Source organism: Salmo trutta, chromosome 32 (assembly GCF_901001165.1).
Source record: "Salmo trutta chromosome 32, fSalTru1.1, whole genome shotgun sequence".
Classification (NCBI taxonomy): Eukaryota; Metazoa; Chordata; class Actinopteri; order Salmoniformes; family Salmonidae; genus Salmo; species Salmo trutta.
In genome coordinates, this window is record NC_042988.1 from 44,205,330 (window position 1) to 44,229,101 (window position 23,772).

General features: G+C 47.7%; 1 protein-coding gene across 1 annotated transcript in view; it reads left to right on the plus strand.

Moving 5' to 3' along the window:
• The window catches only part of LOC115171991 (uncharacterized protein KIAA1522-like), a 56,953-nt gene extending 36,184 nt beyond the window's left edge, over nucleotides 1-20,769 (plus strand). Inside the window, exon 2 of the mRNA XM_029729240.1 lies at nucleotides 19,149-20,769. Within this exon, the coding sequence (XP_029585100.1) occupies nucleotides 19,149-20,761 (1,613 nt within the window). The 3' untranslated portion in view covers nucleotides 20,762-20,769. The remainder of the gene's footprint in view (nucleotides 1-19,148) is intronic.
• The last annotated feature ends 3,003 nt before the right edge of the window (nucleotides 20,770-23,772 follow it).

Here is a 23,772-nt window from a genome sequence, read left to right on the forward strand (position 1 = left end):
TAGGGAAGATGCCAGAGCTAAGGATGATGTTAAAGAGTTTTAGTATAGCCAATTGGAATTTGTAGCCCGTATATTTTGTTATTTCATTGAGGATACCATCAACACCACAGGCCTTTTTGGGTTGGAGATTTTGTCCTGTAGTTAATTCAATGTAATTGGACAATCCAGTGGGTTCTGGGAGTCTTTAATAGTCGATTCTATGATTTGTATTTGATCATGTATATGTTTTTGCTGTTTGTTCTTTGGTATAGGGCCAAAAGGTTTGGAAAAGTGGTTTATCCGTTTTGGATAAATAACTCTTTGTGTTGTTGTTTGTTTAGTGTTTTCCAATTTCTCCAGAAGTGGTTAGAGTCTATGGATTCTTCAATTACATTGAGTTGATTTCTGACGTGCTGTTCCTTCTTTTTCCATTGTGTATTTCTGTATTGTTTTAGTGTTTCACAATAGTGAAGGCGTAAGCTAAGGTTTTTTGATTCTCTGTGTTTTTGGTTGGATAGGTTTCTTCATTTCTTTCTTAGGTTTTTGCATTCTTCATCAAACCATTTCTAATTGTTGTTTGTTGTCTTAGGTTTTCTGACGTAATTTAAATTTTTGATATGTTAGCTGGTAGGTCAAATATGCAGTATTGTTCAGGCATCCTACTGCTAAGTTTACACCTTCACTCTTGCAGGAAAACATTTTGTCCAGAAAGTTGTCTAGAGGGGACTGGATTTGTTGTTGGCCAATAGTTTTTTGGTAGGTTCCCACACTACCATCCTTCCAATCTATAGAATTTCTTAATAGCATGCATCTTCGATGCCTTATGGTTGATTATGAGTATTGCTCTGTTCAAGTAGACTGTGATTTTGTGGTGATCTGATTGGGGTGTCAGTGGGCTGACTGTGAACGTTCTGAGAGACTCTGGTCAGTGATAAAGTAGTCTACAGTACTACTGCCAAGAGATGTACTATCGGTGTACCTACCGTAAAAGTACATACCCAGTGTGCGACAGAGTTGCAGGAGTTGTGACCCGTTTTTGTTGGTTATGTTGTCGTAGTTGTGCTTTGGGGGGCATATGGGGGAGGGATGCTGTCACCTCCAGGTAAGTGTTTGTCCCCCTGTGTGCTGAGGGTGTCAGGTTATTGTCCAGTTCTAGCATTTAGGTCGTCACAGACTAGTACATGTCCCTGGGCCTGGAAATGATTGATTTCCCCCTCCAGGATGGAGAAGCTGTCTTCATTAAAGTATGGGGATTCTAGTGGGGGGATATAGGTAGCACACAGGAGGAGATTTTTCTCTGTTAAGAGACCCCTGGGTCCCTTCCCTGTTTCACACCTGGTAGTTTGGTGGATGGGACTACCAGCTCTCTGTAACTTAGAGGGCAACCAGTGGGTCCATCTCCTCTATACCACCCACCTGGTAGTTTGGTGGATGGGACCAGCTCTCTGTAACCTAGAGGGCAACCAGTGGGTCCATCTCCTCTATACCACCCAACTGGTAGTTTGGTGGATGGGACTACCAGCTCTCTGTAACCTAGAGGGCAACCAGTGGGTCCATCTCCTCTATACCACCCAACTGGTAGTTTGGTGGATGGGACTACCAGCTCTCTGTAACCTAGAGGGCAACCAGTGGGTCCATCTGGGCTAGTGTAAGATGGGGGGTTGGGCCTGTTTGCGTGCTCACGGCCTGGGCGTATGTGTGACTTCCACGTTGAGGCCCTCTTTGCGGGAGTGGGGGGCATGGGGTGGGCAGGCGGGGCATAGGTTTGATCTGAGGGGATCTATATGGGGTGTGGGCAAGGTTGGTTTGCGGGGTATTGATTGGTTGGTGTGTGGAAGTGGATGTGGATGTGGCTGGTGGTGCTGTGGTCTGGATGTAGGCCCTCCTGGCTTGGACCCTCTAGGTGTAGGTCGGGGGGGGGTCCCACAGGTCTAGGAGAGTGTCTTGCTGGTCTGGGCGGGGTGTCCATTGATCTGTTGCTCCTGTGTGAAGTGTTGGGGCTACGGTTGAGGTCGATGTCCTTTAGTGTCCTGGCAAAGGTGGGCTCTGCTGCCTTGTAGAGGTGGACCTGGTCATAAAGGCTGTCCAAGTTCAGGGTAGAGTGGTAGGCCAGCTAGATGTTTGATTTTGAGGCACAGTCATGGGAAATGCTTGCGTTTACTTGCTGTATGGTAGCAGGGTGGAAGTCTTTTCATGGTAGCAGGGTGGAGATAACCAGCGTGTGAGTTTGGGGAAGTGGAAGAAGCTTTTTCAATCACTCTCTTGAGTGCTGTGGCCACCCTTTCCTGCTGTGTTCTCAGGTCGTTTGTGCCTGTGTGTATTATTATGAGGCTGGGTGACCCTAGTTGGTCCTCAGACAGAAGGTCTAGGGCGGCTGGGTGTTTGGACACCAGAGTTTAGACAGTCTGTGTTGGGAAAAAGTGTATTTTCTTGTATATACTTCCTGTTTGAGCCCATAAGGAGTACAATCTTTGTCTTGTGTGTGTCCTCAGTGGGTGTGGGGGGGTTGTCAGGAGGCTGACAGGGGGAGGGGTGGGATCCCATGGGCTTGGGGTTCTTCATTTATCTGTTCTGCTGTGGTGTCAAGACTTTGGTCAGGATCTGACTTGGGTTGTTCTTTGTCACACATCATCTTTCTCACCTTCTCCTCTAGTGCTCTCACCTTCTCCTCTAGCGCTCTCACCTTCTCCTCTCCTGCTCTCACCTTCTCCTCCAGCGCTCTCACCTTCTCCTCTAGCGCTCTCACCTTCTCCTCTAGCGCTCTCACCTTCTCCTCTCCTGCTCTCACCTTCTCCTCTCCTGCTCTCACCTTCTCCTCTAGCGCTCTCACCTTCTCCTCTCCTGCTCTCACCTTCTCCTCTCCTGCTCTCACCTTCTCCTCCAGCGCTCTCACCTTCTCCTCTAGCGCTCTCACCTTCTCCTCTAGTGCTCTCACCTTCTCCTCTCCTGCTCTCACCTTCTCCTCTAGCGCTCTCACCTTCTCCTCTAGCGCTCTCACCTTCTCCTCTAGTGCTCTCACCTTCTCCTCCAGCGCTCTCACCTTCTCCTCCAGTGCTCTCACCTTCTCCTCCAGCGCTCTCACCTTCTCCTCCAGTGCTCTCACCTTCTCCTCTAGCGCTCTCACCTTCTCCTCCAGCGCTCTCACCTTCTCCTCCAGTGCTCTCACCTTCTCCTCTAGCGCTCTCACCTTCTCCTCTAGCGCTCTCACCTTCTCCTCTCCTGCTCTCACCTTCTCCTCCAGCGCTCTCACCTTCTCCTCTAGTGCTCTCACCTTCTCCTCTAGCGCTCTCACCTTCTCCTCTAGCGCTCTCACCTTCTCCTCCAGTGCTCTCACCTTCTCCTCCAGCACTCTCATCTTCTCCTCTAGCACTCTCACCTTCTCCTCCAGCGCTCTCACCTTCTCCTCTAGCGCTCTCACCTTCTCCTCTAGCGCTCTCACCTTCTCCTCTAGCGCTCTCACCTTCTCCTCCAGCGCTCTCACCTTCTCCTCTAGTGCTCTCACCTTCTCCTCCAGCGCTCTCACCTTCTCCTCTAGCGCTCTCACCTTCTCCTCTAGCGCTCTCACCTTCTCCTCTAGCGCTCTCACCTTCTCCTCCAGCGCTCTCACCTTCTCCTCCAGCGCTCTCACCTTCTCCTCCAGCGCTCTCACCTTCTCCTCCAGTGCTCTCACCTTCTCCTCTAGTGCTCTCATCTTCTCCTCTAGCGCTCTCACCTTCTCCTCCAGCGCTCTCACCTTCTCCTCTAGCGCTCTCACCTTCTCCTCCAGCGCTCTCACCTTCTCCTCTAGCGCTCTCACCTTCTCCTCCAGCGCTCTCACCTTCTCCTCTAGTGCTCTCACCTTCTCCTCTAGCGCTCTCACCTTCTCCTCTCCTGCTCTCACCTTCTCCTCTAGCACTCTCACCTTCTCCTCTAGTGCTCTCACCTTCTCCTCTCCTGCTCTCACCTTCTCCTCTAGTGCTCTCACCTTCTCCTCTCCTGCTCTCACCTTCTCCTCTAGCGCTCTCACCTTCTCCTCCAGTGCTCTCACCTTCTCCTCCAGTGCTCTCACCTTCTCCTCCAGCGCTCTCACCTTCTCCTCTAGTGCTCTCACCTTCTCCTCCAGCACTCTCACCTTCTCCTCTAGTGCTCTCACCTTCTCCTCCAGCGCTCTCACCTTCTCCTCTAGTGCTCTCACCTTCTCCTCCAGCGCTCTCACCTTCTCCTCTCCTGCTCTCACCTTCTCCTCCAGCACTCTCACCTTCTCCTCCAGCACTCATCTTCTCCTCTAGTGCTCTCACCTTCTCCTCCAGCACTCATCTTCTCCTCTAGTGCTCTCACCTTCTCCTCCAGCACTCTCACCTTCTCCTCCAGCGCTCTCACCTTCTCCTCCAGCGCTCTCACCTTCTCCTCTCCTGCTCTCACCTTCTCCTCTAGCACTCTCACCTTCTCCTCCAGCGCTCTCACCTTCTCCTCTCCTGCTCTCACCTTCTCCTCTAGCGCTCTCACCTTCTCCTCCAGCGCTCTCACCTTCTCCTCTCCTGCTCTCACCTTCTCCTCCAGCGCTCTCACCTTCTCCTCTAGCGCTCTCACCTTCTCCTCCAACGCTCTCACCTTCTCCTCCAACGCTCTCACCTTCTCCTCCAGCGCTCTCACCTTCTCCTCCAGTGCTCTCACCTTCTCCTCCAGCGCTCTCACCTTCTCCTCCAACGCTCTCACCTTCTCCTCCAGCGCTCTCACCTTCTCCTCCAACGCTCTCACCTTCTCCTCTAGCGCTCTCACCTTCTCCTCCAGCGCTCTCACCTTCTCCTCTAGCGCTCTCACCTTCTCCTCTAGCGCTCTCACCTTCTCCTCCAGCGCTCTCACCTTCTCCTCCAGCGCTCTCACCTTCTCCTCTAGTGCTCTCACCTTCTCCTCCAGCGCTCTCACCTTCTCCTCCAGTGCTCTCACCTTCTCCTCTCCTGCTCTCACCTTCTCCTCTAGCGCTCTCACCTTCTCCTCTAGCGCTCTCACCTTCTCCTCTAGCGCTCTCACCTTCTCCTCCAGCGCTCTCACCTTCTCCTCCAGCGCTCTCACCTTCTCCTCTAGTGCTCTCACCTTCTCCTCCAGCGCTCTCACCTTCTCCTCCAGTGCTCTCACCTTCTCCTCTCCTGCTCTCACCTTCTCCTCTAGTGCTCTCACCTTCTCCTCCAGCGCTCTCACCTTCTCCTCCAGTGCTCTCACCTTCTCCTCTCCTGCTCTCACCTTCTCCTCTAGCGCTCTCACCTTCTCCTCCAGCGCTCTCACCTTCTCCTCCAGCGCTCTCACCTTCTCCTCCAGCGCTCTCACCTTCTCCTCCAGCGCTCTCACCTTCTCCTCCAGCGCTCTCACCTTCTCCTCTCCTGCTCTCACCTTCTCCTCTCCTGCTCTCACCTTCTCCTCTCCTGCTCTCACCTTCTCCTCTCCTGCTCTCACCTTCTCCTCCAGCGCTCTCACCTTCTCCTCCAGTGCTCTCACCTTCTCCTCTAGCGCTCTCACCTTCTCCTCTCCTGCTCTCACCTTCTCCTCTCCTGCTCTCACCTTCTCCTCTAGCACTCTCACCTTCTCCTCTCCTGCTCTCACCTTCTCCTCCAGCGCTCTCACCTTCTCCTCTAGTGCTCTCACCTTCTCCTCCAGCGCTCTCACCTTCTCCTCCAGTGCTCTCACCTTCTCCTCTAGTGCTCTCACCTTCTCCTCCAGCGCTCTCACCTTCTCCTCTCCTGCTCTCACCTTCTCCTCTAGTGCTCTCACCTTCTCCTCCAGCGCTCTCACCTTCTCCTCCAACGCTCTCACCTTCTCCTCCAGCGCTCTCACCTTCTCCTCTAGCGCTCTCACCTTCTCCTCTAGTGCTCTCACCTTCTCCTCCAGCACTCTCACCTTCTCCTCCAGCGCTCTCACCTTCTCCTCTAGCGCTCTCACCTTCTCCTCTAGTGCTCTCACCTTCTCCTCCAGCGCTCTCACCTTCTCCTCTCCTGCTCTCACCTTCTCCTCCAGCACTCTCACCTTCTCCTCTCCTGCTCTCACCTTCTCCTCCAGTGCTCTGACCTTCTCCTCTAGTGCTCTCACCTTCTCCTCCAGCGCTCTCACCTTCTCCTCCAGCGCTCTCACCTTCTCCTCTCCTGCTCTCACCTTCTCCTCTCCTGCTCTCACCTTCTCCTCCAGCGCTCTCACCTTCTCCTCTAGCGCTCTCACCTTCTCCTCCAGCGCTCTCACCTTCTCCTCCAGCGCTCTCACCTTCTCCTCCAGCGCTCTCACCTTCTCCTCCAGTGCTCTCACCTTCTCCTCCAGCGCTCTCACCTTCTCCTCTCCTGCTCTCACCTTCTCCTCCAGCGCTCTCACCTTCTCCTCTCCTGCTCTCACCTTCTCCTCTAGTGCTCTCACCTTCTCCTCTCCTGCTCTCACCTTCTCCTCTCCTGCTCTCACCTTCTCCTCCAGCGCTCTCATCTTCTCCTCTAGCGCTCTCACCTTCTCCTCTCCTGCTCTCACCTTCTCCTCCAGCGCTCTCATCTTCTCCTCTAGCGCTCTCACCTTCTCCTCCAGCGCTCTCACCTTCTCCTCCAGTGCTCTCACCTTCTCCTCCAGCGCTCTCACCTTCTCCTCCAGCGCTCTCACCTTCTCCTCCAACGCTCTCACCTTCTCCTCCAGCGCTCTCACCTTCTCCTCCAGCGCTCTCACCTTCTCCTGCCGCTGGGCCTCCTTCTTCCTCTCCTGCTCTCATCTTCTCCTGCCGCTGGGCCTCCTTCTTCCTCTCCTGCTCTTTCTCCTGTTGAAGTTGTCTCACCACAGTCCAGAGTGCAGACATGTCTCTCTCCCCCTCCAGCTCTCCCGGTCTGGTTGAGGGGTGTTGTTGTGCTGGACCATTTTTTTGTGCTGACTTTTCCAGCAACGCCTGCCTTCCCTCCAGCTGGGTGAATTTATCCTTCATTTCAGTGAGGGAGTAGTACCCTGTACTGGGAGGTTAACTCTCTGCTTGGGGTTGCTCATCTGTGGGGTTGTTTAAGGAAGAGGTCTGGTTTGACTCGCTCGGGGTGGAGGAGTCTTCACCAAGAGAGATCTTCTCCTGCTGCGCTCCCTCTTTGATTCTGTGGAAGTCTGTTGAAACTCTTTGGGGTTGCCCTGTACCAATACTGTTCCAGACTTGTACAGGTTGACATTGGCTGACCCAGATTCTTCGTTGTCTAGTATCCTTCATTTCTACCCATCGCTAACACTAACTCTTGACATGGGGCAGTGTGCTCTTATAGCACTACCAGGGGATGGTCTGTCTGGAAGATTAAGTGGCTTATGTTCCCATTTTTATAACAGTCAACAAAATGTGTCTCTGGATTGTCTCTTTCAGAACGATCTTCTTGACCCTGTACACCAAGTCACTCGGCTCTGTCATATCCTCACATGGTCTCTCCTATCATTGCTACGCAGACGACACAACTACTCTTCTCCTTTTCACCTTCTGACACCCTGGGTAGCGACACACATCTCTGCGTGCCTGGCAGACCTCTCAGCTTGGATGTCGGCCCACCACCTCAAGCTCAACCTTGACAAGACAGAGCCGCTATTCCTTCCTGTGAAAGGCCTGCCCGCTCAAAGACCTCTACATGACAACTCCATAGTGTTCCCCTCCCAGAGCGCAAAGAACCTTGGTGTGACCCTGGACAACACCCTGTTGTTCTCTGCAAACATCAAAGCAGTGACTCATTCCTGCAGGTTCATGCTCTACGACATCCGTAGAGTACAACCCTTCCTCACACAGGAAGTGGTGTAGGTCCTAATCCAGGCACTTGTCATCGCCTGTCTAGATTACTGCAACTCTCTGTTGGCTGGGCTCCCCGCTTTTGGCATCAAACCCCTGCAATTTATCCAGAATGCTGCAGCCTGCCTGGTGTTCAACCTTCCTAAGTTCTCCCATGTCACCCCTCTCCTCATCACACTATGCTGTCTTCCTGTCGAAGCTCACATCATCTTCAAGACCCTGGTGCTTGCCAACAGGGGCAGCAAGGGGAACCGGCCCTCCTTACCTTCAGGCAATGCTCAAACCGTACATTCCAACCCGAGCAATCCATTACGCCACCTCTGGTCTCTTGGCCCTCCCACCCCTAGGGGAGGGCAGCTCCCGCTCAGCTCAGTCAAAGCTCTTCTCTGTCCTGGCACCCTAACGGTGGAACATGCTTCCCCCTGAAGTCAGGACAGCGGAGTCCCTGCCCATCTTCCAAAACCTCTTTTGAAGAGTATCTTAAAGAACTGTCACAACGCCCCCGATATCTATTTACCTATCGGCGTGACCTTCCCCTTGTCTATATCTTTCTAACTTTGACCTATCGGCGTGACCTTCCCCTTGTCTATATCTTTCTAACTTTGACCTATCGGCGTGACCTTCCCCTTGTCTATATCTTTCTAACTTTGACCTATCGGCGTGACCTTCCCCTTGTCTATATCTTTCTAACTTTGACCTATCGGCGTGACCTTCCCCTTGTCTATATCTTTCTAACTTTGACCTATCGGCGTGACCTTCCCCTTGTCTATATCTTTCTAACTTTGACCTATCGACGTGACCTTCCCCTTGTCTATATCTTTCTAACTTTGACCTATCGACGTGACCTTCCCCTTGTCTATATCTTTCTAACTTTTACCTATCGGCGTGACCTTCCCCTTGTCTATATCTTTCTAACTTTGACCTATCGACGTGACCTTCCCCTTGTCTATATCTTTCTAACTTTGACCTATCGACGTGACCTTCCCCTTGTCTATATCTTTCTAACTTTGACCTATCGACGTGACCTTCCCCTTGTCTATATCTTTCTAACTTTGACCTATCGACGTGACCTTCCCCTTGTCTATATCTTTCTAACTTTTACCTATCGGCGTGACCTTCCCCTTGTCTATATCTTTCTAACTTTGACCTATCGACGTGACCTTCCCCTTGTCTATATCTTTCTAACTTTGACCTATCGACGTGACCTTCCCCTTGTCTATATCTTTCTAACTTTGACCTATCGGCGTGACCTTCCCCTTGTCTATATCTTTCTAACTTTGACCTATCGGCGTGACCTTCCCCTTGTCTATATCTTTCTAACTTTGACCTATCGACGTGACCTTCCCCTTGTCTATATCTTTCTAACTTTGACCTATCGGCGTGACCTTCCCCTTGTCTATATCTTTCTAACTTTGACCTATCGACGTGACCTTCCCCTTGTCTATATCTTTCTAACTTTGACCTATCGGCGTGACCTTCCCCTTGTCTATATCTTTCTAACTTTGACCTATCGGTGTGACCTTCTCCTTGTCTATATCTTTCTAACTTTGACCTATCGGCGTGACCTTCCCCTTGTCTATATCTTTCTAACTTTGACCTATCGGTGTGACCTTCTCCTTGTCTATATCTTTCTAACTTTGACCTATCGGCGTGACCTTCCCCTTGTCTATATCTTTCTAACTTTGACCTATCGGCGTGACCTTCCCCTTGTCTATATCTTTCTAACTTTGACCTATCGACGTGACCTTCCCTTGTCTATATCTTTCTAACTTTGACCTATCGACGTGACCTTCCCTTGTCTATATCTTTCTAACTTTGACCTATCGACGTGACCTTCCCCTTGTCTATATCTTTCTAACTTTGACCTATCGGCGTGACCTTCCCCTTGTCTATATCTTTCTAACTTTGACCTATCGACGTGACCTTCCCCTTGTCTATATCTTTCTAACTTTGACCTATCGGCGTGACCTTCCCTTGTCTATATCTTTCTAACTTTGACCTATCGGCGTGACCTTCCTGTCTCTGCTGTTCAACTCACTGCTGTAGTAGTTCATTCTCTTACTGTCATATTTTAGTTTAGTCATTCTGGGGTTGTTCTGTTGGGCTCAGCTTGGCTTACACCCTTCTCTCTGTCCTCTCTCTGTCCTCTCTCTGTCCTGTCTCTGTCCTCTCTCTGTCCTCTCTCTGTCCTCTCTCTGTCCTGTCTCTGTCCTCTCTCTGTCCTCTCTCTGTCCTCTCTCTGTCCTGTCTCTGTCCTCTCTCTGTCCTCTCTCTGTCCTGTCTCTGTCCTGTCTCTGTCCTCTCTCTGTCCTGTCTCTGTCTCTCTCTGTCCTGTCTCTGTCCTCTCTCTGTCCTCACTCTGTCCTCTCTCTGTCCTCTCTCTGTCCTGTCTCTGTCCTCTCTCTGTCCTCTCTCTGTCCTCTCTCTGTCCTCTCTCTGTCCTGTCTCTGTCCTCTCTCTGTCCTGTCTCTGTCCTCTCTCTGTCCTCTCTCTGTCCTCTCTCTGTCCTGTCTCTGTCCTCTCTCTGTCCTCTCTCTGTCCTGTCTCTGTCCTCTCTCTGTCCTGTCTCTGTCCTCTCTCTGTCCTCTCTCTGTCCTCGCTCTGTCCTCTCTCTGTCCTCTCTCTGTCCTGTCTCTGTCCTCTCTCTGTCCTCTCTCTGTCCTGTCTCTGTCCTTCTCTGTCCTGCTCTCTGTCCTCTCTCTGTCCTCTCTCTGTCCTCTCTCTGTCCTCTCTCTGTCCTCTCTCTGTCCTGTCTCTGTCCTCTCTCTGTCCTCTCTCTGTCCTCTCTCTGTCCTCTCTCTGTCCTCTCTCTGTCCTGTCTCTGTCCTCTCTCTGTCCTGTCTCTGTCCTCTCTCTGTCCTCTCTCTGTCCTCTCTCTGTCCTCTCTCTGTCCTGTCTCTGTCCTCTCTCTGTCCTCTCTCTGTCCTGTCTCTGTCCTCTCTCTGTCCTGTCTCTGTCCTCTCTCTGTCCTCTCTCTGTCCTCGCTCTGTCCTCTCTCTGTCCTCTCTCTGTCCTGTCTCTGTCCTCTCTCTGTCCTCTCTCTGTCCTGTCTCTGTCCTCTCTCTGTCCTGTCTCTGTCCTCTCTCTGTCCTCTCTCTGTCCTCGCTCTGTCCTCTCTCTGTCCTCTCTCTGTCCTCTCTCTGTCCTCTCTCTGTCCTCTCTCTGTCCTGTCTCTGTCCTCTCTCTGTCCTCTCTCTGTCCTCTCTCTGTCCTGTCCTCTCTCTGTCCTCTCTCTGTCCTCTCTCTGTCCTCTCTAATTCAAAAGGCTTTATTGGCATGGGAAACGTGTTTACATTGACAAAGCAAGTAGAATAGACAATGAACATGGGAAATAAACAATCAGAAATGATAATATAGACATTTCAAACGTTATATCATTGTACAGTGTTGTAACAATGTGCTAGTAGTTGAAGTATGAAAGGGAAAATAAATAAACAGATACATGGTTGCCCTTTTCATGTGGCAACGGGTCACAGATCTTGCTGCTGTGATGTCACACTGTTCAAATCAAATTTATTTATATAGCCCTTCTTACATCAGCTGATATCTCAAAGTGCTGTACAGAAACCCAGCCTAAACCCCCAAACAGCAAGCAATGCAGGTGTAGAAGCACTGTTGTATTTCATCTAATAGAAATGAGAGTTTATCAAGATTCGATTTGTTTTCAAATTATTTGTGGGTCTGTGTAATCTGAGGGAAATATGTGTCTCTAATATGGTTATACATGTGGCGGGAGGTTAGGAAGTGCAGCTCAGTTTCCACCTCATTTTGTGGGCAGTGCTCTTTTGTGGATTTTGATCATTAGTGGGAATCGTTCTGGCGTTTAGGTTGCCAGAATTAGTACATGTCCCTGGGTCTGGAAATGATTGATCTCCCTCTCTAGGATGGAGAATCTGTCATCGTTAAAGTATGGGGATTCTAGTGGGGGATATACACATAGTGTACAAAACATTATGAACACCTTCCTAATTTTGAGTTGCAACACCTTTTGCTCTCAGAACAGCCTCAATTCATCAGGACATGGACTCTACAAGGTGTTGAAAGCGTTCCACAGGGATGCTGGCCCATGTGGACTCCAGTGCTTCCCACAGTTGTGTAAAGTTGTCTGGATGTCCTTTAGGTGGGAGACCATTCTTGATACACACAGGAAACTGTTGTGTGACACACTCAAACCGGCAATTAAATATGTTGTCTTGCCCATTCAGCTTCTGAATGGCTCACATACACAATCCATGTCTCAATTGTCTCAAGGTTTTAAAATCCTTCTTTAACCCGTCTCCTCCCCTTCATCTACACTGATTGAAGTGGATTTAACAAGTGACATCAATAAGGGATCATAGCTTTCACCTGGATTCACCTGGTCAGTCTGTCATGGAAAGAGTAGGTGTTCCTAATGTTTTGTACACTCAGGTAGCACAGGTGAGGCCATTTTTCTCTGTTGAGATGGTTTCCTCTCTCTCTATATATGCCCTCTCTCTCTCTCTGTCTTCTCTCTCTCTCTCTCTCTCCCTTCTCTCTCTGTACTATCCTCTCTCTATGCCCTCTCTCTGTCCTCTTCTTCTGTCTTGTCTCTGTCCTCTCTCTGTCTCTCTCTCCCCTCCATTTATTTGGTGAGATGAATCCTGTGTTGTGTTGGGGTCTGCTGTAACCAAACCTCTCTGGACTCTGACTCTCACCCTGCTCCCTCAATCACCTCTTTGTGTCTGTTGGCCTAAACCCCTCACTACGGAGAGAGGGAGGGGATGCAGGAAGGGAGTGTGGTGTGTGTGTGTGTGTGTGTGTGTGTGTGTGTGTGTGTGTGTGTGTGTGTGTGTGTGTGTGTGTGTTGGACACAGGAAGCGACGCTGCTGTAACACAAAGGCAAAGGTCGAAAACAGGAGAGGTTTAACCACAGATCGCTTTGTGTTCAAAGAGAGAGAGAAAAACAGAAAGGGAGAATGAGAGAGGAGCGATAAAGAGAGAGAGACCGAGACAGAGAGCAAGAGAGACCGAGAGAGAGAGAAAGGGAGAATGAGAGAGGAGCGATAAAGAGAGAGACCGAGACAGAGAGCAAGAGAAAACGAGAGAGAGAGAGAGAAAGGGAGAATGAGAGAGGAGCGATAAAGAGAGAGAGACCGAGACAGAGAGCAAGAGAAAACGAGAGAGAGAGAAAGGAGAAAGAGCGATTAAAGAAACTCTGTCACACTTCACAGGATCAAACTTTTTTGGGGGACTTTAAGTTTCAACGTTTCGCTCTGACAATAACTCCGTTTGGCAAATGTAGATTCCACATTTTAGATGTTGATGGACTTTTTTTGAGTTTTATCTTTTTTGTTTTAGGGGCAATTCCACGGAAAACGGAAACCCGCCTTGACTCAGATTTTTCACTTTAAAATGTTTGCCAAACAAAAACCATTGATTTTCAAAGTTCAACAAAACCGTACAACTCTATGAACAAGGACGACCGCGAACAATCAATGGAACTGTACAGAAGGGTCAAATCTCCCTCCGTTTATTTATCCACATTTTCCAAAACACTCAGTTAAATATCTGCTCTGAATTAAGATCCAACGATGCCTGCAGAAAGAATGGGCTGTCAGCTATGACCTGAAACCTTGACTTTGGTGTCACTACAGTCCCTGGTTCAAATCCAGGCTGTATCACATTTGGCCCAGCGTTGTCCTGGTTTGGTCCGGGGTAGGCCGTCGTTGTAAATAAGAATTTGTTCTTAACTTAGTTAAATTTTGAAAAATAATAAATAAACATCCAGAATGACATCACGGGTCCCTGATCTGTCTACACAGAAATACATAATGATGGATATGAATATCATTCTCTTCATGGGGATGTATCCTGAATAGGTACACCTAAGGTAGAAATATGATGAATCCTTCTTCTGCATGTTTGGGTATTATTCTACACACTGGCTATTATTGTAATGAGCTCCGCCCACAAACAAGACCACCTTTTGTTGGTCTAAAATGGAAACAATCCCAGGCGTCTATGTTTCACAAGTTTGGGCATCACAGTACATCACAGTAGAGTTCAGTACTGCACAGTGCAGCACAGCACAGTAGAGTAGAGTTCAGTTCAGTACAGCACAGTACAGTACAGTAGAGTACAGTAGAGTTCAGTAGAGTAGAGTACAGTAGAGTACAGTACAGTAGAATACAGTAGAGTACAGTAGAGTACAATACAGTAGAGTACAGTACAGTAGAGTACAGTACAGTAGAGTACAGTACAGTAGAGTACAGTAGAGTACAGTACAGTAGAATACAGTAGAGTTCAGTACAGTAGAGTACAGTAGAGTTCAGTACAGTAGAATACAGTAGAGTACAGTAGAGTTCAGTAGAGTAGAGTACAGTACAGTACAGTAGAGTACAGTTCAGTTCAGTACAGCACAGTACAGTAGAGTACAGTAGAGCACAGTACAGCACAGTACAGCACAGTACAGTAGAGTACAGTAGAGTTCAGTACAGTAGAGTTCAGTACAGTAGAGTACAGTAGAGTTCAGTACAGTAGAATACAGTAGAGTACAGTAGAGTTCAGTAGAGTACAGTACAGTAGAGTACAGTACATTACAGTACAGTACAGTAGAGTACAGTAGAGTACAGTAGAGTACAGTACAGTAGAGTACAGTACAGTAGAATACAGTAGAGTACAGTACAGTAGAATACAGTAGAGTTCAGTACAGTAGAGTTCAGTACAGTAGAATACAGTAGAGTAGAGTTCAGTAGAGTAGAGTACAGTAGAGTTCAGTACAGTAGAATACAGTAGAGTACAGTAGAGTTCAGTAGAGTAGAGTACAGTACAGTACAGTAGAGTACAGTACAGTAGAATACAGTAGAGTTCAGTACAGTAGAGTACAGTAGAGTTCAGTAGAGTACAGTACAGTAGAGTACAGTACAGTAGAATACAGTAGAGTACAGTACAGTAGAATACAGTAGAGTTCAGTACAGTAGAGTTCAGTACAGAACAGTAGAGTACAGTACAGCACAGTAGAGTACAGTAGAGTACAGTACAGTACAGCACAGCACAGTACAGTACAGTAGAGTTCAGTTCAGTACAGTTCAGTACAGTAGAGTTCAGTACAGTAGAGTACAGTACAGTACAGCACAGTACAGTACAGTAGAGTACAGTACAGTAGAGTTCAGTTCAGTACAGTTCAGTACAGTAGAGTTCAGTACAGTAGAGTACAGTACAGTACAGCACAGTACAGTACAGTAGAGTACAGTACAGTAGAGTTCAGTACAGTAGAGTTCAGTACAGTAGAGTACAGTACAGTACAGCACAGTACAGTACAGCACAGTTCAGTACAGTAGAGTTCAGTACAGTAGAGTACAGTACAGTAGAGTTCAGTACAGTTCAGTTCAGTACAGTAGAGTACAGTACAGTAGAGTACAGTACAGTAGAATACAGTAGAGTTCAGTACAGTTCAGTTCAGTACAGTAGAGTACAGTAGAGTTCAGTACAGTAGTGTTCAGACACTATGAGCTGAACATAACAGTATGTCAGTGGAAGGGAGGACAGTAACAGGAGACACTATGGTTTCCCATTGTAGCCAATTCAATTGCAGTCGTTCCATTACAGATTATTTGGTAATTCTGGTACCGATTTGGTAACAGAATTACCTGTTTTAATGACTTTATAATGAATAAACAAACGTTTGACCAGTAAACCCTCTATAACCTTTACTTTCTGTGAAGTTTTATAATCCTCCCTCCTGATGAGGGAGAGAAATGAGAAAATAGTTATAAAGATATATGGGTTGTTGGTAACAGAATTACATGGAACAAGGCAATGCTTCTTGAACATACAGAAGGCAAATACTTTCTCCTAAACTAAATATATGTGTTGATATTAGTTGCCAGGGGTCTTTACGTCAACATTGTTGTGTTTTTAATGTATTTCTGTTTGACTAGAAATCAGAGCCTTTTTGGGGGTTTTTTGCATAGAAAATCGTAGAAAAAAATGTATTTATCCCTTAATTTCTTTAAAACATATACTCTTAGCTTTCATTTGACACCCAATTTGACATGCTCCTGCGAACTTCACATGGTGGTGCTCATGGGTCCTTTTACATGGAAACATCCTATATAGGAGTTGTGTGTTAAATTGGCACATTTGGTTCAGACAGAGAGATACAACGTGTGGCATTTGTAAAGTCAAATCTTCTTCTCTGGTGCTTTCATCATCCCTAACTGCTCTACTTTGAAGACTGTCCATGTTGTATTAGCAGCCTATATCAGGGGTGTGTGTGTGTGTGTGTGTGTGTGTGTGTGTGTGTGTGTGTGTGCGTGTGCGTGTGTGTACCTCCAGACAGAGCCGTTGTTAGTGCCCAGGCCGTAATTACAGACCTACTGTTTGATCTCTCTTTGAGGCCTCATGACATCACCCTGTAAAGATAGTCCTCATCACTACTGCCAGGTTAAAGGGACATTTCACCCTGGGGGAAATCTGGGTTTGTTTTCATGCTGTCCAAGGCATTTCTAGGTCAGTCAGATGTGTTTCAAACATAATTGGAGGACGGGTCTGGGCATCGTACACCGGACGATACACCCTATGATGACATTTTGTGTATCTATGGACTGGTAAATTAAATAAAGTTTAAATAAAAAATAGATGGCATTCAGTATTTCTTATCCCTTTTCTAAATGTGTCTGCCTGTATGGATTCACAGAAAATATTTGTATAAGCTGTACGGGGCTCTCTAGCATCAAACAGATGTTAGACATTCAGATTCAGTTGAAGTCGTAAGTTTACTTACACCTTAGCCAAATACATTTAAACTCAGTTTTTCACAATTCCTGACATTTAATCCTAGTGAAAATACCCTGTCTTAGGTCAGTTAGGATCACCACTTTATTTTAAGAATGTGAAATGTCAGAATAATAGTAGAGAGAATGATTTATTTCAGCTTTTATTTCCTTCACATTCCCAGTGGGTCAGAAGTTTACATACACTCAATTAGCATTTGGTAGCATTGCCTTTAAATTGTTTAACTTGGGTCAAACGTTTTGGGTAGCCTTCCACAAGCTTCCCACAATAAGTTGGGTGAATTTTGGCCCATTCCTCCTGACAGAGCTGGTGTAACTGGGTCAGGTTTGTAGGCCTCCTTGCTCACCCACGCTTTTTTAGTTCTGCCCATACATTTTCTATAGGATTGAGGTCAGGGTTTGGTGATGGCCACTTCAATGACTTTGTTGTCCACAACTTTGGAAGTATGCTTGGGGTCATTGTCCATTTGGAAGACCCATTTGCAACCAAGCTTTAACTTCCTGACTGATGTCCTGAGATGATGCTTCAGTATATCCACATAATTTTGTGAAGTGCACCAGTCCCTCCTGCAGCAAAGCACCCCCACAACATGATGCTGCCACCCCCGTGCTTCACGGTTGGGATGGTGTTCTTCGGCTTGCAAGCCTCCCCCTTTTTCTTCCAAACGTAACGATGGTCATTATGGCTAAACAGTTGTATTTTTGTTTCATCAGACCAGAGGACATTTCGCCGAAAACTACGATCTTTGTCCCCATGTGCAGTTGCAAACCGTAGTCTGTCTTTTTTATGGCGGTTTTGGATCAGTGGCTTCTTCCTTGCTGAGTGGCCTTTCAGGTTATGTCGATATAGGACTCGTTTTACTGTGGATATAGATACTTTTGTACCTGTTTCCTCCAACATCTTCACGAGGTCCTTTGCTGTTTTTCTGGGATTGATTTGCACTTTTTGCACCAAAGTATGTTGATCTCTAGGAGACAGAACACGACTCCTTCCTGAGCGGTATAATGGCTGCGTGGTCCCATGGTGGTCATACTTGCGTACTATTGTTTGTACAGATGAACGTGGTACCTTCAGGCGTTTGGAAATTGCTCCCAAGGATGAACCAGAGGTCATGGCTGATTTCTTTTGATTTTCCCATGATGTCAAGCAAAGAGTTACTGAGTTTTAAGGTAGGCCTTGAAATACATCCACAGGTACACCTCCAATTGACTCAAATTATGTCAATTAGCCTATCAGAAGCTTCTAAAGCCATGACATCATTTTCTGGAATTTTCCAAGCTGTTGAAAGGCACAGTCAACTTAATGTATGTAAACTTCTGACCCACTGGAATTGTGATACAGTGAATTATAAGTGAAATAATCTGTCTGTAAACAATTGTTGGAAAAAGTTATTGTGTCATGCACAAAGTAGATGTCCTAACCGACTTGCCAAAACTATAGTTTGTTAACAAGAAATTTGTGGAGTGGTTGAAAAACGAGTTTTAATGATTCCAAAGTGTATGTAAACTTCCGACTTCAACTGTACGTCAATATATGTCAATACATAATGAGTTTCAGTAGATAAATTAAAGTTAGTTAGCTAGCTAGGTGGCTTGTATGAAACATAATTTACTTAGCTAGCTAGTCAGGTAGCTTGCAGGAAAAATAACTTACTTAGCTAGGCACCGTATTTGTCATCTGCCCTCTTGGTGCTGGCATCGGCTATACCTGAGCTTCTAGCTAAATCCAACTCTATGTTTTGAATCCTTCTTCACTATATTCCAGTTGAAATATAGGGTTGAATTTCACCATGTAGCTAGTTAAGAGAACATCACAAAAAAACTCCATGGTCTAATTCATGTTGATAGAGGAATCACTTGAAGCCATTGAGTCTGGTCAGCTCTTTCAGTTTTGCCCAGAGGGTTTGGTGTGGTGTCTGCCTCCCTTTCAGAAAAGCCCATCTTGGGGGAGGGACGGGCCAGATCAGGAAGCACCGCCGCACACCCGAGTTGTAGTCTTTCAGAGAATAAAATGTTTTTGTCACCGTGTACATTAAGCAAAAGATTCCGCCGATACGAACCTCACTGAAAGACGTTCAATGGCCCCTTAAAACATGGACGACAATATCTAAATGTATTCAGTATAACAAAGCCTTCACAAAACAACCCCTCCAGCCTCCCCTCTCAATACTCGCTCCTTTTCACCACAGTATCTCTACTTGCACATTCATCTTCTGCACATCTACCATTCCAGTGTTGATGCTAAATTGTAATTATTTCGCCACCATGGCCTATTTATTGCCTTACCTCCCTTATCTTACTTCATTTTCACACACTGTATGTAGACTTTTCTACTGTATTATTGACTGTATGTTTGTTTACTCCATGTGTAACTCTGTGTTGTTGTATGATGTCAAACTGCTTTGCTTTATTCTTGGCCAGGTCGCAGTTGTAAATGAGAACTTGTTCTCAACTTGCCTACCTGGTTAATTAAAGGTGGAATAAACTAAAGTAACTTAAATAAGAACAGTTAGTAAGTGTATTCATTGTATGTTATTTCATGTTACAACTATTCAACTCAACTGTTATTAATTAACTCACTTATTAACCCTCCCTTCCTCTTCCTCCTCTCCCCCTCCCTCTCTCCCCCCCCTCCCCTCTGCCCATATCGCCTTCTCTCTCCGCCACAGCTTTGAAAAGATCCTTCGACGTCGATGATGTGGACGAGCTTCCTCCCTTCTCCCCCTCCTCCCCCGTTCCCTCCCCCCTCTCCTCCACCTCCCTCCTCAACAAGACCAACGAGGGTCGAGGGTTCCCCACCTCCAACAGCGGCTCCCCTGCCTTCCGCTCCCGGATCAGTCTTGGTACCAACCCCAGCCCTGCCCAGAGCCCTGTATTCAAGTCCCGCATGGTCTCCAGTCTGTCCTTCAACAGAGCCATGAACAGACCCACCATCAACAACAATGGAGGGAGCTCCGGAGGCATCACCAGGGCCTCTTCCTTCCAGAACAAGTTCAACCCTAAGGGTTTCTCCTCCTCTCTCTCTGGCCCAGGCAGCGATAATGATAGTCTCCATAGCTCCTCTTCTAGTCTGGACTATTCCATCCAGGGAGGTGGAGGAGAAGGAGGAGGAGCGGTACCTCCAGGCAAGCCAGGGTGTCTGTCCTACTTCACCGGCCCACAGATGGAGCAGCGTCCTGGGCAGCAGCGTGGCGTGGGCCTGGGGATGGGGAAGCAGTTCTCTTCCCATGGGAGTGTGTTTCACTCTGAGCTAGAGGGGCCTATGGGGCTGGGAGCTCCAGAGCCCAGGGGAGTCAGCCACGGATCCATGCCCAGTCTGGACCTCCAGATCGGGGAAGGAGGAGGCGGGGTGATGGGGGTGCGGGGGGCTGGAGGTGGAGGGGTGAGGTATGGCAACGCCAATGTGGGTTTGAATGGCGGATCCCAGCGCCATTATAACACCAGTCCCTTTGGGAAGGAAGGATGCTACTCTCCCAATCAGAACCACAACAGCTACCAGGCCCAGCCCAAACCCAAAGAGACGCAGCGTCTCAACAAGTTTCCCCTGGATCTAGACAGTCTGGTGGGGGTGAAGACGCCCCAGCCCAGCCCCCGTCCTCCCCCCTCGTCTGACCCCCCTAAACCTCCCCCCAGAGCACACTATCCCAGCAGCCTCTCTGTCTCAGCTAGCCCATCCCTCAGCAGTCTGGACAGCTCCGGTGGTGACCTCACTCCTCTTCCCGCCGCCAACCACCACCTCTCCTACAACAACATCAACCCCTCCCTCCCCCGCTCTCCCCCACCTACCTCCCCCCCGGGGGCCAAGCCTGTCCCTAAGGTGAGCCTGTCCCCTGTCCCCCTGTCCCCCGCCCAGACCCCTCAGCTCAACCTGCTCTCCCCCAGACCTCAGATAGGACACCTGGCCCCCTCCACCCCCCTGCCACTGGAGCACACTCAGCCACAGGAAATGATGTCAGAGAGAGAAAGCGTGGGTTCCATCCTGCAGAGGATCGCTTCCTTCTCCCGTCCCGACGCCATGACGACCACCGGGGTTCCAAGCGCTGCCAGTGTTCTGAGCGGGGTTGCCCTTAGCAACGGGGTGAAGAAGGAGAGCCCACCACCGATGATGCGTCAGGAGCGTGTTTCCTCACCTCCACCATCACCTCTCCCTGTGGCGGTGCAGAGACAGGGGCTAAAGAGAGTGCAAGGTAAGCATTTTAAAATTGACATGGTTACTGGCCCAACGCTCTTAACCGCTAGGCTACCTGCCGACCACATAGGTCATTCACTAACGTTTTCATAGGAATGTTCCCTACATGTCAAATAGAATTTACCCAGAACTTAACATACTGAATGTTCCAGACACATTTCAAGAATATTCATGTGATTAGTTTTCTGTGGGTTAGGAGAATATTTCATCAACGTCCCACCAAACATACAGAACATGGCTGCCATTAAAGCAGACTGGAAAACATCCCTGTCATGTTTCTCTCTAGAATGAATGGTAATTCTCATCTGAGGACTGTATTGTAGATTGAATGGTAATTCTCATCTGAGGACTGTATTGTAGATTGAATGGTAATTCTCATCTGAGGACTGTATTGTAGATTGAATGGTAATTCTCATCTGAGGACTGTATTGTAGGTGATATTGAGACAAGTGGGATTTTAATGTCATTCAAAGGACATTTGAACAGCATTTAATCATACAAACACAACCATATTTCTCCACTTCATATGTTGACAATCTGCACTTTATTTCATTCAAAGGGCATTTTAAACTTTAGTCATACACACACACAACCGTAACCAAGACTGGACAGTTTTTGTGTCCCCACAATGTTTCCACCAGAATGTTCCCACAACCTAATGAAACATTCTGGGAGCCCTTAAATAACAAATTAAATGTTTTTAAGGATCGTTCTTGCAACATCAGACAAATGTTTTATACAAACACACTGTAATCATCAGCACAGTGTTTTTCTGGGCAGTTTTTGTGTTATGAGAACATTCTGGGAACGTTCACAGAACCAATGTTGATATGCTGGATAGTCACTTTACCCTGCCTTCATGCAAAACAAATTATGATTTTTGTTGTTGTTAAAATGTCACATTTACAAACGTTTTCAGACCAGTACTTTGTTGAAGTAACTTTGTCAGCGATTACAGCCTCGAGTCTTCTTGGGTATGACGCTATAAGCTTGGCACACCTGTATTTGGGGAGTTTCTCCCATTCTTCTCTGCAGATCCTCTCAAGCTCTGTCAGGTTCAATTGGGAGCGTTGCTGCACAGATATTTTCAGGTCTCTCCAGAGATGCGCGAATGCGTTCAAGTCTGGGCCACTCAAGGACATTCAGAGACTTGTACCAAAGCCACTCCTGTGTTGGCTTGGCTGTGTGCTTAGGGTCGTTGTCCTGTTGGAAGATGAGCCGTCGCCCCAGTCTGAGGTCCTGAGCGCTCTGCAGCAGGTTTTCATCAAGGATCTCTCTGTACTTTGCTCCGTTCAGCTTTCCCTCAATCCTGACTAGTCTCCCAGTCCCTGCAGGTAAAAAACATCCCACATAGCATGATGCTGCCACCACCATGCTTCACTGTAGGGATGGTGCCAGGTTTCCTCCAGACGTGACGCTTGGCATTCAGGCCAAAGATTTCAATCTTGGTTTCATCAGACAAGACAATCTTGTTTCTCATGGTCTGAAAGTCCTTTAGGTGCCTTTTGACAAACTCCAAGCGGGCTGTCATGTGCCTTTTACTGAGGAGTGGCTTCCGTCTGGCCTCTCTACCATAAAGGCCTGATTGGTGGAGTGCTGCAGAGATGGTTGTTCTTCTGGAAGGTTCATCCATCTCCACAGAGGACCTCTAAAGCTCTGTCAGAGTTACCATCGGGTTGTTGGTCACCTCCCTGATCAAGGCCCTTCTCCCCTGATTGCTCAGTTTGGCCGGGCGGCCAGCCCTAGGAAGAGTCTTGGTGGTTCCAGACTTCTTCCATTTAAGAATGATGGAGGCCACTGTGTTCTTGGGGACCTTCAATGCTGCAGAATTTATTATTTTACCCTTCCCCAGATCTGTGCCTCGACACAATCCAGTCTCTGAGCTCTATGGACAATTTCTTCGACCTCATGTCTTGGTTTTTGCTCTGACATGCACTGTCAACTGTGGGACCTTATATAGACAGGTGTGTACCTTTCCAAATCATGTCCATCAATTGAATTTACCACAGCTGGACTCCAATCAAGTTGTAGAAACATCTCAAGGATGATCAATGGAAACAGGATGCACCTGAGCTCAATTTACAGTCTCATAGCAAAGGGTCTGAATACTTATGTAAATAAGGTATTTCAAATTTTTTTGCTTTTTATAAATTTGCAAACATTTCTTAAAACCTGTTTTCACTTTGTCATTATGGGGTATTGTGTGTAGATTGATGAGTTTAAAAAAAAAACGTTTTAGAATAAGGCTGTAACGTAACAAAATGTGGAGTAAAGTCAAGGGGTCTGAATACTTTTCGAAGGCACTGTAGATAAGTGTCTGAAGTTAGTGTCATACTATGAGGTCCAGGTCTTAATGGCACAGTGCTATGTCCTGTATCTGTAGAGTCACTGGTTCATGTCCCTCTCAGCTGGTCTCTCCATCACTATTATCTGTTGTTGTCCCAGAGGACACAGAACACAGCTGGAAGGTCAGTGGTGCTGCTAATAGTGTGGAAACTCTGAGCCAAATCAAAACAGGCTGGTCTGGAAAGTATGTAACACCCACCCAGACAGACCTCCAGACAGACAGACCTCCCCACTACATAACATGGATGATTCTGATAGAACACTGTCAGGTTCCGCTGGTTCTGGTCACAGAACAACAACATCCTCTGTTTTGACAAACCATCATGTTGAAGAGTCCTTTACCACATGGAACATGTTATCTCTCCTCTTCCTCCTCCTCTCTATTCCTCCCCTGTTCTCTCCTCTTCCTCCTCCCTCTCCTCTCTATTCCTCCCTGTTCTCTCCTCTCTATTCCTCCCTCTCCTCTCTCTATTCCTCCCTTCTCCTCCTCTCTATTCATCCTGTTCTCTCCTCTCTATTCCTCCCTGTTCTCTTCCTCTCTATTCCTCTCCTCTCTATTCCTCCCTGTTCTCTCCTCTCTATTCCTCCTCTCCTCTCCTCTCTATTCCTCCCCTGTTCTCTCCTCTCTATTCCTCCCTGTTCTCTTCCTCTCTATTCCTCCCTGTTCTCTCCTCTCTATTCCTCCCTGTTCTCTCCTCTCTATTCCTCCCTGTTCTCTCCTCTCTATTCCTCCCCTGTTCTCTCCTCTCTATTCCTCC